Below are 15999 nucleotides of genomic sequence, written 5' to 3' on the forward strand. Positions count from 1 at the left end.
AGAACTCTCCAAAAAGCATAACTTATTACTGGTGGAGATTGAAGGACCGACTAATAATCAAAACTGTGATGCAGTAATGGATAGCATGGGCTACAGTGAGGCATATCATCATCACTGAATACATTACAGGTGTGGTCTCACAGGTACCCTCATTGGAGTGCTTCAACCCAAATGTCAAAAGGCTACAATTCATATGGTTTATAAAACCTATTTCAGCCACTGATGAAAAATGAGGTAGGTCAAGTCAGAAAAAGAATGTGGGTAAAGTCAGAAAAATAATGGCCACTCTATGCTTGTGTTTAGACCCTGGCGAACAGTGTCCAACCTCTGGATTTTTGTTGCAATTGTCTTTGGCACTTATCCTGATCTCTGCCTCTTGGGTGGGATTTCACTGTTTGGTTGATGAACCACAAGAAATCAGTAGGCTTGTGATTTTTACATGCAAAATGTTCAACTAGGTTTGTCTGGTACACAGTTCTTAAGACACGACCAGTGCTCACATATCCTTTATCCTAACTTCTCTTTTAGTTTTCTGATATAAATCAGATTGCGAGGGCAGTTCATGCTGTAAATGGTCCATGATATTTTGCAGGTGATAAATTCTTTGAATTCCCAATGCACATGTTGGGCTGCTCAGGAAAGTTCCCAGTGAGAAAGAGGGGTTCACGTTGCGCGCGCCATACTGAGAACTGGGAAGCAGCGAAGTTGGCGCAATGTTGCAATTTTACATGTATTTAGCGTAGTTCATGAAAATGGGATATGTGTTACATTTAGTTTTATTTTCTGTTTGAGTTGATACATTTAGATTAGCATACACGCAGTAAGATAAATGTCAAAACCGCTGATGAAATATAAATGCAATATAAGTTTGATATGCCACGAAGCACCTAGAAAGTGGACAATGAGGAGCTTTATAATGCACATGCGAGAAAGGAGATTTGTCAGGAAGAAACCACTGTGAAGAGGGCGCTGTAGTTTAAAAACACACAGCCACCAACATACATACATGGGGGTCGCAAGGGATATACGTTGAGGCAAGTTTATGGCACATGATGAAAATGTACAGATCTGTGTGGCGTGTGCTTTTTTATAGTTTGGCCAGGCTCTGCAGTCAGGGTTTTATGAGGTGACTGAGAAAACTGTTTTTTTCAAGGTTGGAGGCTGAAAGGAAGGCAATGAGTATCAGCAACATTATCAGCTCGTCAGTTATAGCCAGATTGGTCTTTTATGACTTGGCATTCTTGCGGGAAGGAGATGCAGTCTTTTGAAGTACATGAGAGTTTGTTATTCATTGTTCAGGTAGGACAGGTCATCTGTTCATGGCTGAGCATTACACCTGGGGTGAAGGGACACCTAAGGGCTGAGTTTACCAATACATTATGGGTTTCAATTATTTTCTCAGGTTGTGTCCGGAGGCCATGCTAACGACTTGGTAGTCTCTTAGATCATAATGAAACAAGGATGCCAGCAAATCTGGGTGGGTCAGATAGTTATCACCAGTTCAAAGGAAACCTATTTATTCTCCCCCTACCTATATTGTTTGAGGTGTCCTTGCAAACCATGTGGCGTCACGTCTGGGGTGAGAAGGTCCCAAGCCAGCTGGAACTTGCGATGAATTATGTTTATGTTTAAACCACAGAAGACTCCAGGAAAGGGCTGTGCTACAAATATGAGCTGATGATGGTAGATACATGAAGGTGACCAATAAGAACGTGGGAATTAGAGAAGATTTTATTTCTTTTGTATAAGTTTGACCAACCATGGGCCTCATTACAAGGAAGGCGGGAGGGGTTAACAGGGCCGTTAGAGCTGCCGGCCCCGTTAACCCCCTACCGCCTCATTACGAGGCCCGCTCATGGGACCCACTAATGACGCCTGGTTTTACCGGACGTCCTTAGCGGGTCCCGCGAGCAGTCCAGCATGCTAACAACGGGCCCGTCATTAACGGGCCCGTTGTTAGCATGCTCCCCATTCCCATTGAGCCCTATGGGAGCTCAAATGGGAATGGGGATGGACCGGGTCCGGGTTCCTTGAATGGGGAAATACCGGGCCCTCCAATGTCGGAATGGCCCGGTATTTCCCCATTCAGGGAACCCGGTCCCGGTACCCGGAATGGGGTTAGCCATGCCGCAAATAGCAGCATGGTGACCTCCAATGTCGTAATGAGGCCCCATGTGTGGGAGGAGGACTTGTAATAAAATACGTGGGTGTATTTTAACTGTTGCAAAAATGTACATAATGTGTCAACTTGTGCAGTTCAAGGAGACTCTGGTTAGTTTGACTCTATGGAATCATCTAGCCTCTCCTGGTCAATTGTACAATAAACTTACCTTATGTACAAACATGCACTCACTTCTTAAGTGGTGGGCCTACTTTGGGTTAAGGTGATAAAACATAAGTCATAGGGCCTCATTACGAGCATGGAGGTAATCAAAAAAGGAAGGCGGAATGGTAATACCGGCATCGAGTACCGGTCCGGGCCATTACGAGCCATAAAACCCGGCATTACCACCCTCGCCTGTAACGTGCCCCTTCTTACCGGCATGCACGCGTCCACGCAGCAATACAGGGATGCCACTAACAGTAGGACATCACAAGTAATGCGGGCATGCACCTACCGGCATCCCGAAGGCAGTAAATAGGGCCTGTACGATGGTGGTACTACAGGCATCGCGGATCACCCGTAAATAGCAACCTGCTGTGTACCCAACTGCCACAGGTGCACACAATCACCACAGGTGGAGGCAATGGAGCCTGTCCCAGCACAAAAGGAGCACACCCACACACCACACCCCTTCCTACACCAACATGATCCCACTTGCTGTTGCAATCCTGGGGCTGCAGGACATGCCTGTACTGCTACACCAGCAACAACAACAACTACAACAACAACAACAGGCAGCACAGAGGAGACGGAAGAGGAGAAGGAGGGTGAGACAGGCCCAGCAAGTCCCACCAGTGCAGCCAGTGGTACCACTAGGCAGCCACCAATCCCTCACATCAGAGCCAGTCTATTCAACCTAACCCATGTGCAGATCAACACCCTGTACCGGTTGGACCAGGACACCATCACCACCATAGTGGACATGATGCACAACGACATTGTCAGCCTGATAGAAATCCGCACTGCCATCCCCCCTCTACTGAAGGTAGGGTCTGTGCTCCACTTCCTGGCCACAGACCCCTACCAGCACACAGTGGGCCAGCTGCATGGCATATCACAATCTCTCTTTTCACGCATGCTGACCCAAGTGCTGGATGCCCTCCTGAAGCACACAAGCATCCACATATCCCTACCACGGACTGGCCAGGAGCTCGCTGACACTAAAGTTGGCTTCCATGCACTGGCAGGCATGCCCAATTGCATCTGTGCCCTCAACTGCACCCATGTAGAATTGGTGGTCCCTCATGACATTGAGGTGGTGTACCAAAATCGTAAGCAATACCACTCCATCAATGTGCAGATGGTATGTGACTCCAGCAAGATGATCGCACATTGTTGTGCCTGATGTCCCGGGTCCACACATGATGCCATGGTGATGCATAACTCCTCGCTACCCCGCTACATGGAGTAACATGCTGGACGACGTGCCTGGCTGCTAGGTAAGTTGCCTGACAGGCCCATAGCAGTGCAGTGGGGGGTGCATACTCCACCTGGGTGAGATTGGGGGGATGCATACTCCACCTGGGTGGGATTGGGGGGGTGCATACTCCACCTGTGTGAGATTGGGGGTGGGGTTGCATACTCCACCTGGTTGAGATTGGGGGGGATGCATACTCCACCTGGGTAAGATTGGGTGGTGAGTGGACAATGCACATACAGCTAAACACTGTGGCCCTGAACATCCAAACCTGAACATGACACATCAATGCCATACATAAGACCAATGCTGCACAGCAATGACAATATGCCAGACGTACAAGCAGGCCACATCCCTCAACGCGTCGGCTACACATCTAATTAGCATGCCCTCTGCGACACAATCCAGCAACATGCAGTGAGTATGCGTACCAGACATGACTACAGCAATGCACAACACAGGACATGCACCCTTGAGTGGTAACAAAGAATTTCCACCGAGGGTATACACTGATTGTCACTGGCCCACCACCACAGTCGTACAGCACGCCACCATGGGAATGTCAAGCGATGGATGACAAAACATGAATCACCTATGGCAATGCCGCTAATGGGAATACATACAGAGTACTATACATCACCAATATGGGTGCAAAAACATTGTTCTGCATCCACAGTACATCTGCATCAGCATGCAAGTGAACACCCTGCATCATCTGGACAACACAATCCACACCAGCAGACCATAGTACAGTACACATTGCATCAAATGAATCTGTGTGCAAACATCCTGGGACATGTACATGTCAACACCAAATAGCTGCAGCCATGGCAGTGATTTCTAAAGGTGTCAGGTCAGATATTGACTCACACATACCTCATTGTGCTCCCATGCAGGTGATGATGGCTATCCCTTGAAGCCGTGGCTACTTACCCCTGTACGGAACCCACAGAACAGGCACGAAGAGGAGTACAATCGGGTTCATACCCGTACCCGTGTTGTGATCGAGCAGACCTTTGGCCTGTTGAAGGCACAGTTCCACTGCCTCAGCAGTTCTGGTGGAGCACTCCTTTACGGGCCTGAGAAGGTGGGAAAGATCACCATGGTCGGTGCCATGATGCACAGCATGTGCATCCGGCGAAACATACCACTGCCACCTGACATTGACCTGAATGCACCAGGTGAGGATGATGATGATGATGGAGGAGATGCAGCACCCCTGCTAGTTCGCAATGCACAAGATGGCCGTGCTGTGCGCCAATCAGTGATTGATGATTTCTTCTGAACCACTGGGATGCTGTTGGTTCTGTGTTAGTACTACACTGGGCACTGGGATTGTGTGCATATGGACACAGGGTGGTGGGGAGTTGGGCACTGTGCACTGTCATGAATTTAATAAACACACACGAAATGAACAATGTCCAGTCATGATATGATTTTGAACACAACGGGTGTATTGGATGTTTAACATTATTGTGGTTGAACCCTCCACCTCACACACACCCTCCCCCTCACCCAACACCCCCAAAACCACCTCCCCTCTCCCCCAAACACCCCCAACACCCTATACCCCCTCCCCCTAAAACCCTCAACACCACCTACCCCCTCACCCATTGTCATCCCACACATGATGTGCCAATCATGGTTTTCCCCAGAATGCAGTTAGCACATGCAGGGTGGCCCTGCTAGTTGCAGACTCTCTTTTGGTCTGGGGGCAGCATGTCTTTGTGGTGTGCTCTGCGCCTGTTCTGCTGCACAGTGCTTGTGGGAGCCCAGCTGACAGGTGTGGTGGATGAGGTGGAAGGGTGCAACCGTCGGTGCAGGTCGTTGCTGCTGCAATTGTTCAACAATCCTGCCAAGGACCTGGGTTACTGCAGCTAAACTGTCACGGATGACCATGGTGTTAGTGTTCATGGCTATGATGTTAGCTGCATTTGCTTCACGTATCTCACGGCGGGTCAGTTCCCCCTCCGCCACATATTGCCGGTCCAGCTCGCTCATGCTATCCTGACGGGCCTCAACCCTCGTCAAGCGGGCCTCCATGTTAGTGGTGGCTATGGAGGTGGACGGGGCATTGGCAGGGCGGGCCAATGCTGGACTGCCCTCTGATGGGGACCACAGATGTGGACTCCCCAGTACTCTGGCCTGTTGTTGCATGGGCCTGACTGGTGTGCCCTGTGTCGAGTACAGGGGGGTGACCTGGGGACCCGGGGTATGTGGGCATTCCACATGGAGGTTGCCGTACATGTCGGATAGTTCATTGACGTGGACATCAACATTGCTGAGGGGGGCTGAGGCAGCTACCTCCCCAATTCAACTGGTGGCAGCAGACTGTGATCCATCGACTATGCTGTGGCAGTGTCGTCGGGTGGTGTCTCCTTCTCTGGTGGCCTGCCCTGTACTGCTAGTGCTGGCCTTTGTGGCAGTCTGGGTGTTGGTGTTGCCCTGGAAGTTGATGGTCCTGTGCCTTCTCGGCTGGCCCTGGATCCCTTGGAGGATGTCGTGGCCTGTGCGGCAGGCTCCTAGCCTTCACTGTCTGCATTTGTGCCTGTGTGGGAACAAGAGATGCAGGGCATCAGTGATGGTGGTACGTGCAAGATGCATGAATTGGTTTTGTTCAGTAGTTCACGTTTCATGCATTGCATTCTTGTAGGTGTGATGCACAGGGTACTTGCAATTGGGGGGCCATATTGCCATGCGTCTGGGACTCTCCTTTCTGGGCTGATGTGTACTATGTGGCATTCCGTTGTATGTGGTTTGCGTGATGTGTGACATGTGATTTCTTCCTGTGTGTTAGGTGTCTGTTGGTAATGGGATTGGCACGCAGCATGCATATCATTGTGCCAGGGTTTGGGCCACCATTTGGACATGGATCTGTATATGTGTGTATGATGGGCCATGCATTGACTTGGTTCACTTTCACATCTCTATGGTTTGTGGGGACACTCACCTCCATCTGCCAATGACGGCACACCCGCCTCCATGCCTCCGAATCCCTCGATCGACTCCATATTGATCATGGTGCTACATGTCTCCTCCATCTTGACAGTTTGGTGGGAGAGTGGTCCCTGCCGCCTGTTGCCATGTCCTCCCTGTGGTTGGCAGAAAGGATGTTCCATACGCGGAGACGTAGATTGTCCCACCTCTTTTTCACATCCTTCACGGTGCGGGTGGTGGTGCCAGCCGCAGTTACCTTCCTCGCCACCTTCTCCCATATTTCTCTCTTGCGCAGTTGGGCTGCGCGCTTTAGGTCATTAGCAAGGACCTCATCAGCATGGGCCACCAGCGTGTCCGCTAACATATTGAGCTCCTTGTCCGAGAACCTCTTCTTGCGCAGGCGGGGGTGGACTTCCTAGTGGCCTTCAACATTCTTTCCTGATTCTGTCTTCTCTCCACTCAGTATCAGTGCTGTGTTCGGAGGATTGCAATGCACTGTGTTTTTTAAGATGGCCACCGGCGCATTTCCCGTTCCGGCACGATGACGTTACTTACGGGTCCGGTATAACGAACCCGGTATTTACATGATGGTCTTGCCGGGTCTGTTATTAAGGGGTTGCTCCTAGGCGGAGGCGGTGTCAGAGTGTTCTGTGATGCCGCTATCAGGGGTTTGGGGGGTCTTTAGCAGCATGGCGGTGCAGCCATTACCGGCATGGGCGTTTGCGCGTGCTCGCGCTCTCGTAATCAGCTGCTATTTGCGGTGTCGAGGGAACACGGACGCGCTACTAACACCATGCCAGTAATGACTGTGTTTTTACTGCGATTCTCGTAATGAGGGCCATAGAGTTCAATACTTTTCATGTTACAGGTAAAAGAGCACACCGAACAGTTACCACATCTGTGATGAAAATATGTAGTACATTGCGAGTTCAGAGATGGCTTGGAGATTTCCACACTCAGAAATGGCAATGGGGCACATTCTCAGTTTGATTACTGCCGGATTACAAGTGGCAGTAAGGGTTGTAAATCTGCATTTCATGGAGTCCCATTGGACTCCATTGGGGGATTTGTCGGCATTACCGGCACCGGTAATACAGGTGCTGGTAATACAGGCTATTTTTGCCTGTAAGGCGCCTGAGTTGCCTCCAGCCGTTGGCTGGAGGTAAATCAGGTGCCTCACCGGCAAACTCATTGTCAGCAATGTGGTATTATGCCTGTATCCCTTAATACCAGCACGTTATTACCACACCGGCCACTCTAGAATGAGCCCCAATGTTGCCTAAAGCAAAACATAGATTCGGCTTGTGTTTGATTACGAGAGGGTGCAAAGTGATGCAGGGATATTATCTATAATTGAAGCCTAGAGCTACTTCTCCAAGAGGATTATTACTAGATGCCTTTCCCTCTCAGGAATGACCCACGCTCAGGGAAAGGAATTGCGGCCTTGTGCCTTATCTTCTCATTAATCCCCTTCTGTCTTATCTCTTAAATCCACCCATTATTGCACCACCTAAAAGTAATCAACACCAAGATTCATTAAATGCATATAATTAGGGCCACATGGAAAGTCAGCATGTGTTATTTCCGTCTTGATTTTCCATCCTGATGCCATTTAATGACTCCCCATCTTGTCGATCTTTAGCGCACCTTGTGACTTCAATTCTATGGCAAGACTGGAGGCGAGCATTATGCTTCAACTTCATTAATCTGTTCTCCAGCAGTTTCAACAAAACACACACAATAACATTGAAAAGAATCCTCCTGGTACTTTTCTTCCTTTAAACTACAAGCCCCAATGTCCTAGTAGTTCCCTGTTGCCCAGTCCAGCCATGGCACACTTCCTGTCCCTGGAATACTCCTCTGCTTTTACTGCTCTTCAGCAGATAACAACCTTTCCTTTATCTCTCTGTAGTTAGAGCATGTTTGGGAGGTTTTGACAGATAAGTGATTGTAGATAGGCATTTTATGGCATACCGTTTAGCAGAGTATGGTAACTATGGCTATTTATACATAAAATATGAGTATTGACATTTAGTCAGAAGGTGACATGAAGTATGCTTCACAGGAAGCGAAGTGCGTTCAGAGCTAGCCATTGCAAGCATTTTCAATATTTAAGCAGCAAAAGTTTTCGCAGTGTTGTATGTATCGCGGCAGGCATTATATGCAAAGTATCTAGCAGGAGCGGCAGAGAGGGAGGCAAGCCCCGTGCCACATTGCCGGCACGCCCGCGGGCTCACCCTGACCTCGCAGTCGTGGAGTAAGAGGCCCCAACCTCGCAGAGCCGGAGCGTGCGTAGCGCTCAGGCCCCCTCCTTTGGGGAGGTGGAGCCGGAGCGTGACGCGGCACATATAGCTGCACTAAAGTGAAAGTAAAACACAGGCCCAGCAGTGCAGGCATATTTATTACGAATTACGAATTGGAATAAGTCTACACCGCTACCGAAGGGCGCGAGAGTCCAACCAGCTTGAATACACACTGCAAAGTGATCAGATCAGCTGATCTATCATGGAGTGAGAAGCGCACACAAAGCCGTATGATAGAGAGGAGAGTCTCTCAGCAGATCAGGCACCAGACGACCTGACAAAAGTCAGAAGGCCTGCAAAGCATGCTTATTACACTGGTGCTAGCCACATTAAAAAGAAAAAAAGAAAAGGAAAGAGAAATTACTTATATATATTGCACTGGGCAATCCTGATCAACACAGCAGTGGGGGTGGGGGTGCAGAGACACCTGAATAAGGTATCAGGCACACAGCAATCAGTAACATGTGAATTTGAGTGGAGTGAGGAGGAGCAGCCTCTAGACCTCGCTGCCAGTTTAAAGGAAGTGCTCGGGAGCTCATTGACAGATGCAGTGGTGCAAGGGTTGCGACCCCTACAAGAAAGGCTGGAAACTCTGGAGAACATGCTCAGCCAGCCCCGAGAGAGCACCAGAGATAGAGATAGCACACCCACAGGACTTTTAAAGACAGGGATGAAGAGGAGTATCCAGACTCGGGTCGACCGTACGGGGTGAAAGAAATGACCTCAGAGGCTGTCAATGCCTTTGCTAAGCTGAAGGAAGCTTTCATGCGAAGACCGACGGGGCCAAGCCTCATGACCCCCTCCCCAGCGGATGACAATATGGGCGTTGATGACCCAGGCTCGGAAGAGGAGCCAGCAGAGGGCGAAACATCTTCCCACGAGGAGGAGGAGAGAACAGAGGAAGAATGAGTGAGACCCAGTCGAGGCAAGAGAGCCCGCAAAGAAAAACATCTGGTCGAGGAGCTAGAAGAGATGACAGGTATGTTCGATCCTGACAGTATCAGGAACCCTAGATCATTGGACTGGCAGCCTTCCCCCAGAGTGACGCAGTACCTGAGCATCAGACTGAGGAAGGCCTTAGACAAAGAAGTGAGGCAGCACCTTCGAGCAGAATGCCCGCGGCCAGACCTCCCGGGAAGGTGGCGGAGACGCCAGAATTGGACCCTAAGATATTCACCTTTGTCTCGGAGACCAGTAAGGACCCACACAAGGGTATTGATAAGTCCTGGAGGAGCTGTCAGGAGAAAGTCTTGGACATATCAGGCCCCTCAGCGAAGAAAATGGACCTGGCAGAGAGAGCCAGGGATACAGGGGAAGAAGTAGATCCCGAAGCGCTGGCCAGTTGGGCCCAGAGAGCAGTCTGCCTGCCAGGCAATGCAAACTGCGCCATCTCTTCAGAATGAAGGAGAGGATTGCTCCTGAAGATAGACCCTAAAATGAGTGACCTAGCGTCCTATAAAGCCGGCGAAGCAGCACAAAGCCTGCTTTTCGGAAAGACATTTGGTAAGGAGATGGGCCGATTTGTCAGCACATATGCTTCGCTAGAGAAAGCGCAACCGTCCATCCAGAAGATGTTTCCTGGTAGAGTTTTTGCCGGGACTGGCCACTTTCGGGGCCATGCAGCCAGTCGCTTTCAAGGAAGAAGACCCCAGAGCGCAGTACTGGGAGAACAAATAGCAGGACTCCTTCTTCCCCGCCATAGGGAGATTTCCGAGAGGGCGCAGAGGAAGAGGAGCCGGCAGAGGGCAGAGCTTTACACCAGGTGAGAACAACGCAATACCCACCAGTGGGGGGCAGAACCAGGCTTTTCTGGAACAATTGGCGCAAGCTTTCCAACGACATTTGGGTTTTGCAAACCGTCAGAGGTCTGCAACTAGAATTTATCAGCCAGTACAATCACACTGGCCCTCGCAGCCGTGCTTAGCGCAATCAGGCAGGAAGGTATAGACCACAAACTCTGACAACTGGAGGAGAAAAGAGCCATAGCGAAGTGCGGCACGAACCCCAGTTTTATAAGCAACATGTTTCTGGTCCACAGAAAGGAAAAAGTGCGACCAGTCATAAACTTGAAAGTATTGAACGACTGGATAGTATACCGCCACTTCAAGATGGAAGGGATACACCAGCTCAAGGATTCTCGAAGAGAGGAAGACTTGCTGATGAGGCTGGACCTGAAGGACGGGTACCTAACAGAGCCAGTTCAGCAAGATTTCAGGACATTCTTAGCATTCCGCTGGGACGACCAGCTATGGCAGGTCAGAACCATGCCCTTCGGGCTAGCCTCAGCACCCTGGGCCTTCACCAAGCTGATGGGACCAGTAGCAGCAGCGATTTGGGAGAAGGGCATCAGGATGATTATATATCTAGACGACCTCCTGCTCTTGGCAGAAGAGAGGGAGATGCTAGTATACCAGACAAGATGGGTACAGGACCTCCTGACGTCTTTAGGTTTCCTAGTGAAAGTAGCGAAGTCGGATACAAAGCCAACTCAAAGGATAGATTTCCTAGGATTTGTACTAGATACCAGCCTAGAATTGCCAGCGAGAAAAAAACGAGATATCGAGAAGGAGATCAGGGACTGCTTAAGCAAGCAGACAGTATCGATCAGAGTGCTGGCGAGGATAGTGGGGATGCTAGCAGCTTCGATACAGGCCATCTTTCCAGCCCCACTGCATTATCGGGCGCTTCAGATACTGAAGATCAAGCATCTCCAAAAGGGTCCGAAGTACCATCAGCTAGTACCGTTAGATCAAGACTCCATCATAGAACTAGAGTGGAGGTTGAGGAATATGGACGCCTGGAATGGTCGTGCCATTTTCAGAGATCGACCGGATCTAGTAATCGAATTAGATGCCTGTCACATAGGATGGGGAGCAAGATGCGGATCTCTAGAGACCGGAGGGAAATGGAGCAAAGAAGAGCTCCGTCTGCACATAAACTGTTTAGAATGCCTAGCGGGTTCTTTCGCTATCAAGGCATTCACCATAGAGAGCGTGAGTTCATGTGTCCTTCTCAAGATGGACAACATATCAGCAGTAAAATATATAAATCATCTAGGAGGGACGAGATCCCGACTACTAGCGGAGCAAGCAAAGGATTTTTGGCATTAGTGGCTGCAGCCAAAGACGTCAGTGACGGCGGAGTACCTACCAGGATCACTGAACGTAGTGGCTGACTGGAACTCGCGATACTTGGCAGACTCCAGTGACTGGAGACTAGACACCAGGATCTTTCAGACTCTGAATCATCTGTGGGGCCCAGTCTACACAGATTTGTTCGCGTCTCGCCTCAACTCACAGACACTCAGCTACTTCAGCTGGAGGCTAGACCCAGATGCCTGAGGCACGGACGCATTCCTCCAACAATGTCAGGGGACCTGCACTATGCGTTGCCGCCTTTCTTGATGCTGAGCAGGCTCTTAGCAAATTGTCGGAGGGAGAAGGCAGAATTGGTCTTGATAGCGCTGTTGTGGAAGTCACAGGTATGGTTTCCAACGCTGATGGGACTGCCAGTGGACATACCTCGACTTCTCCCAGATGGAGAATGACTCCTCACGGACCCAGCTGGGTCATCTCATCCTCTGAGAGTGAGAGAGACACTGCCGCTAATAGTGTGCAGAGTATCAGGAGATGCTGGGCGCTGCCAGGCATTTCGGTGAAAGCTGCAGAGCACATCGCAGAGTCATGGGCTCCATCCACTAGGAGGAGCTATGACGCGGCTTGGGCCAGGTGGTCGAGCTGGTGTAGAGGGCGAAATGTTCATCCCGTTTCGGCCCCTGTAGCGGCAATATTGAATTTTCTAGCATTCCTGTTACAAGATGGGAAAGCGTATCGGACCATTGGAGTGTACAGATCAGCCATTTCAGCTCGTCATTTACCGATTGAAGGAGTTCCAGCAGGGGAGCCCCCAGCAGTAGTTAGGCTCATAAAAGGAGCGAAATATAAGGCTCCCCCAGAGGCAAAGTACAATAAGGTTTGGGACGTGTTAGTGGTGTTGCGGCTACTGGAGAGCTTGCCATCAGAAAGGTACTTCTCACTGAAACAGCTGTCAGGCAAGTTAGCAATCTTATTATGCCTAGTATCCTGTAAGAGAGTGGCAGACGTGAAAGCGTTAGAGATTAACAGGAAGTTCTTCGGACCCGAGGGGGTCACATTTTCAATAGTAAGAAGGACCAATACAGGTGCGACTTCGGTACATTACCCGTATTTTCCACAATGGTGTGTGGCGAAATGTATCAAAGAATACGAGAGGAGCAGGACAGCAGAGTGTAGGGCAGAAGGAACTACACAACTATTAATTGCGCGCAGAAAGCCCTTTCAAGCAGTAGCAACATCCACCATCGATAGGTGGGTGAGATAGGTGATGCAGATAGGTCTCGGCAGGAGATTATGCTGGCAGCAGATTGGGCAAGCGATAATACTTTTAAAGAGTTTTATTTCAAACCAATTGAAAGCTTGGCAACAACTGTATTAGGGAAGCTTTGAACAAGCATAATGCTCGCCTCCAGTCTTGCCATAGAATAAAGATTACCCCTGCTAATTGCGCAGGGAGTATTAATTCTATTAAAGACTAGGAGGCGACCATTAAATTCTCACCCAGTCATGTATTGTATGAAATGTAAGTAGTTAAGCATTAAGTACGACAGTACGTGGACTCCACCCTAATATTGTTGTTTGTATGATCCTTAGGGGAAGAACAGAAGAACAATTGAATAGAGAGCCTCAGAGAGGATCCAGGTCTAATGGAAGAAGTAAGTGCAAGTGAGAAGGAGCTCCATTGAGCCGGCGCCAATTTGGAACTATTCGCCCTGTTGGCAGATCATTGTTAAAAGGTTCAAGAGACAGTTCAGAGCCGTAAAAGAGAGGAGGAGTCCAGGGACAGGAAGTGAGTCATGGATGGACTGGGCAACAGGGAACTACTAGGACATTGGGACTTGTAGTTGAAAGGAAGAAAAGTACCAGGAGGATTCTTTTCAATGTTATTGTGTGTGTTTTGTTGAAACTGCTGGAGAACAGAATAAATTAAGTTGAAGCATAATGCTCGCCTCCTAGTCTTTAATAGAATGAATACTCCCTGCGCAATTAGCAGGGGTAATCTTTATGGTTACTTTTATTAGCAATACAAGACGGGGTAACTGTCACTGTAGTAGGGCTACATTAATGTGAACTAGGAAACTTATAACTTGCTCTGTTTAAAAAGACATTAAGACTCTTGAATGTTACAAGTTGTTGATATCTTGAACGAAAGGCTGTAGTGAACCTGACTGAGGGAGGTCAACATTGCAAAAGGATCGGAGCCCGGTTGAGGGGTATCCACGGGTGAAGGAAAATCACCTGATGGGAAGATTACTGAAAGGAACTTTTGTTTTGTTGTTTATAGCACATCAGGCCCTCTGAGGCAAGAGACCTGGTGTAAAAGAGACTTGGCCACCGAAGGCCATGTTATTTTGGAAACAAACTGTAAGCTCGTGCTGGAGAAGCCCAGGATTGTCTGTACTCGAGAGTCCTGCCTTGTCCCGTGCTAAAAACTTTGGAAATAGAGACCCCAAGTCATATCATCCTGACTTATCATTTTCTGAACACTTCTTTCTTTTCTAGTGAACATTATCCCACACTATTTTGTAGCTAAGCGGTAAGGATTGGCAATAGGTTTGTAGTATAGGCCCTTTTTATTTGACAAGACACCACTAGGATTGTTATTTGATGGTTGTAGCTTGCTTCCATCTCAGATTTAGGTTTAGATTAGACATCTTTCTCACCCATTTATACAGTTCAATAAACACCCTTGAACTGTGATCTCTTGTGTCTGACTTTACTGTTGCCACCATGAGTTCCTTACATTGCTCACACACATTGCACCCAGTCACAATGGCCGGCTCATGGATATTCACACTGTGGGATGGTATGGTGGGATGTTCACATTACATTTAGTATTTGGGGGAGTTGACTCACCTTCGGCCTCCTGGGTGGTAACGCCTGCCTCGGCTCCTCCAACTACCTCTATCCCTCCCATGGCATGAGCTCCGGTGGTGGTGGTGATCCGCCTCAGGTTGCCATGCATTCTGTCCGGTGCTGAACTAGGATGCCCCGGACCCACAGATCGTTGAAGGGCTTCCTGCAGTCTTCCCCATCCCTGGGGGCACGACCGATTGCAGACTCCTTCTGGCTGATGGTGCCCCAGATGTGATTGTGGAGCTTTATGCTGTTTTATGTTTGGTGTGCCCCATACAGCGCCTCACAGTGCCCTAACATCTCCTCCACAAGGATGTTGAGCTCAGACTCCATAAATTTTGGCTTACAGAGCCGATCCTGGGCTGACGTTCCCCTTGCACGATCCTGTGACATTTATGGTGTTCGGTTGCTCTGCATGGCTGCCAGGGGCTCCGATTTCTAATGGATTGTGATTTCCAAAATGGCCACCGCAGTGTTTCCTGTTCCGGCAGCGACGCATTTCCTGCGTGCTATTACTGCACGATGTTGGCTGCCGATGACGTTAGCACTATTTAGGCTGGGATTTCGGGCGTTAGCACGCTTCTGGACGTTATTTAAGTTGAACAGTATTAGGGTTAATGCCGGGGACGTGTGCACGTGTCCGCCGATTTATGATATGGCGGTGACTGCACGACTACTTCCAACATTAACGCTAATACCGCACCACAGTAATTATGCCAAGATAATGCCCAACTCGTGATGAGGCCCTTTGTGTGAACCTCCAGAGGTGATACCGCTGTAACTATGACCTCTTATTGACTAGTTAATCTTGACTCAGGATCACTGCCCTATGATACATCAGGGCCTGTGTACCTCTCTCCCATGACCATGTTTTCCCTGATCCTTTAATGTCATAGGATAGCTCAGGGGTAAATCGTTTGTCTTGGAAGCAAGACAACACAGCTCAACACAGGTTTGAATCCTGATCCCACGCTTAGAAACCACTCCTGGTGTTAAGCGCGTTATAAATGAACAATTATAATTACTTGCTTCTTTTTATAAAAAAAAAGGTTTTGCATGTGGTTTAAAATTATATGCAATAGATGATTGATTCTTGGATATTGATGGACTTTATAATGGCGGGCTGCCCTATATGTGTGCTTTTGTGGGATATGTAATCTACCAAGTAAATACAATTAATTGTGTCAAAGTTGATACTCGTCGAGAGGAAGACGAGGGCACAGAAGA

At 49.0% G+C, this 15999-nt stretch overlaps 1 protein-coding gene across 2 annotated transcripts in view; it reads left to right on the forward strand.

The window, feature by feature from the left end:
- LOC138487704 (G protein-activated inward rectifier potassium channel 4-like) overlaps window positions 1-15999 on the forward strand; it is a 225574-nt gene that overhangs the window by 153431 nt on the left and 56144 nt on the right. The window contains exon 4 of one of the 2 annotated variants that reach the window (XM_069614235.1): window positions 13510-13763. The exons of the other annotated variant lie outside the window; for it this stretch is intronic. Coding sequence (XP_069470336.1) covers window positions 13510-13532 — 23 coding nt within the window. The 3' untranslated portion in view covers window positions 13533-13763. Of the gene's footprint in view, window positions 1-13509; window positions 13764-15999 lie in introns of those variants that run through there. 2 annotated transcript variants of the gene reach the window in all.

This window comes from Ambystoma mexicanum, chromosome 9, assembly GCF_040938575.1.
Source record: "Ambystoma mexicanum isolate Mex_15411 chromosome 9, UKY_AmexF1_1, whole genome shotgun sequence".
Classification (NCBI taxonomy): domain Eukaryota; kingdom Metazoa; phylum Chordata; class Amphibia; order Caudata; family Ambystomatidae; genus Ambystoma; species Ambystoma mexicanum.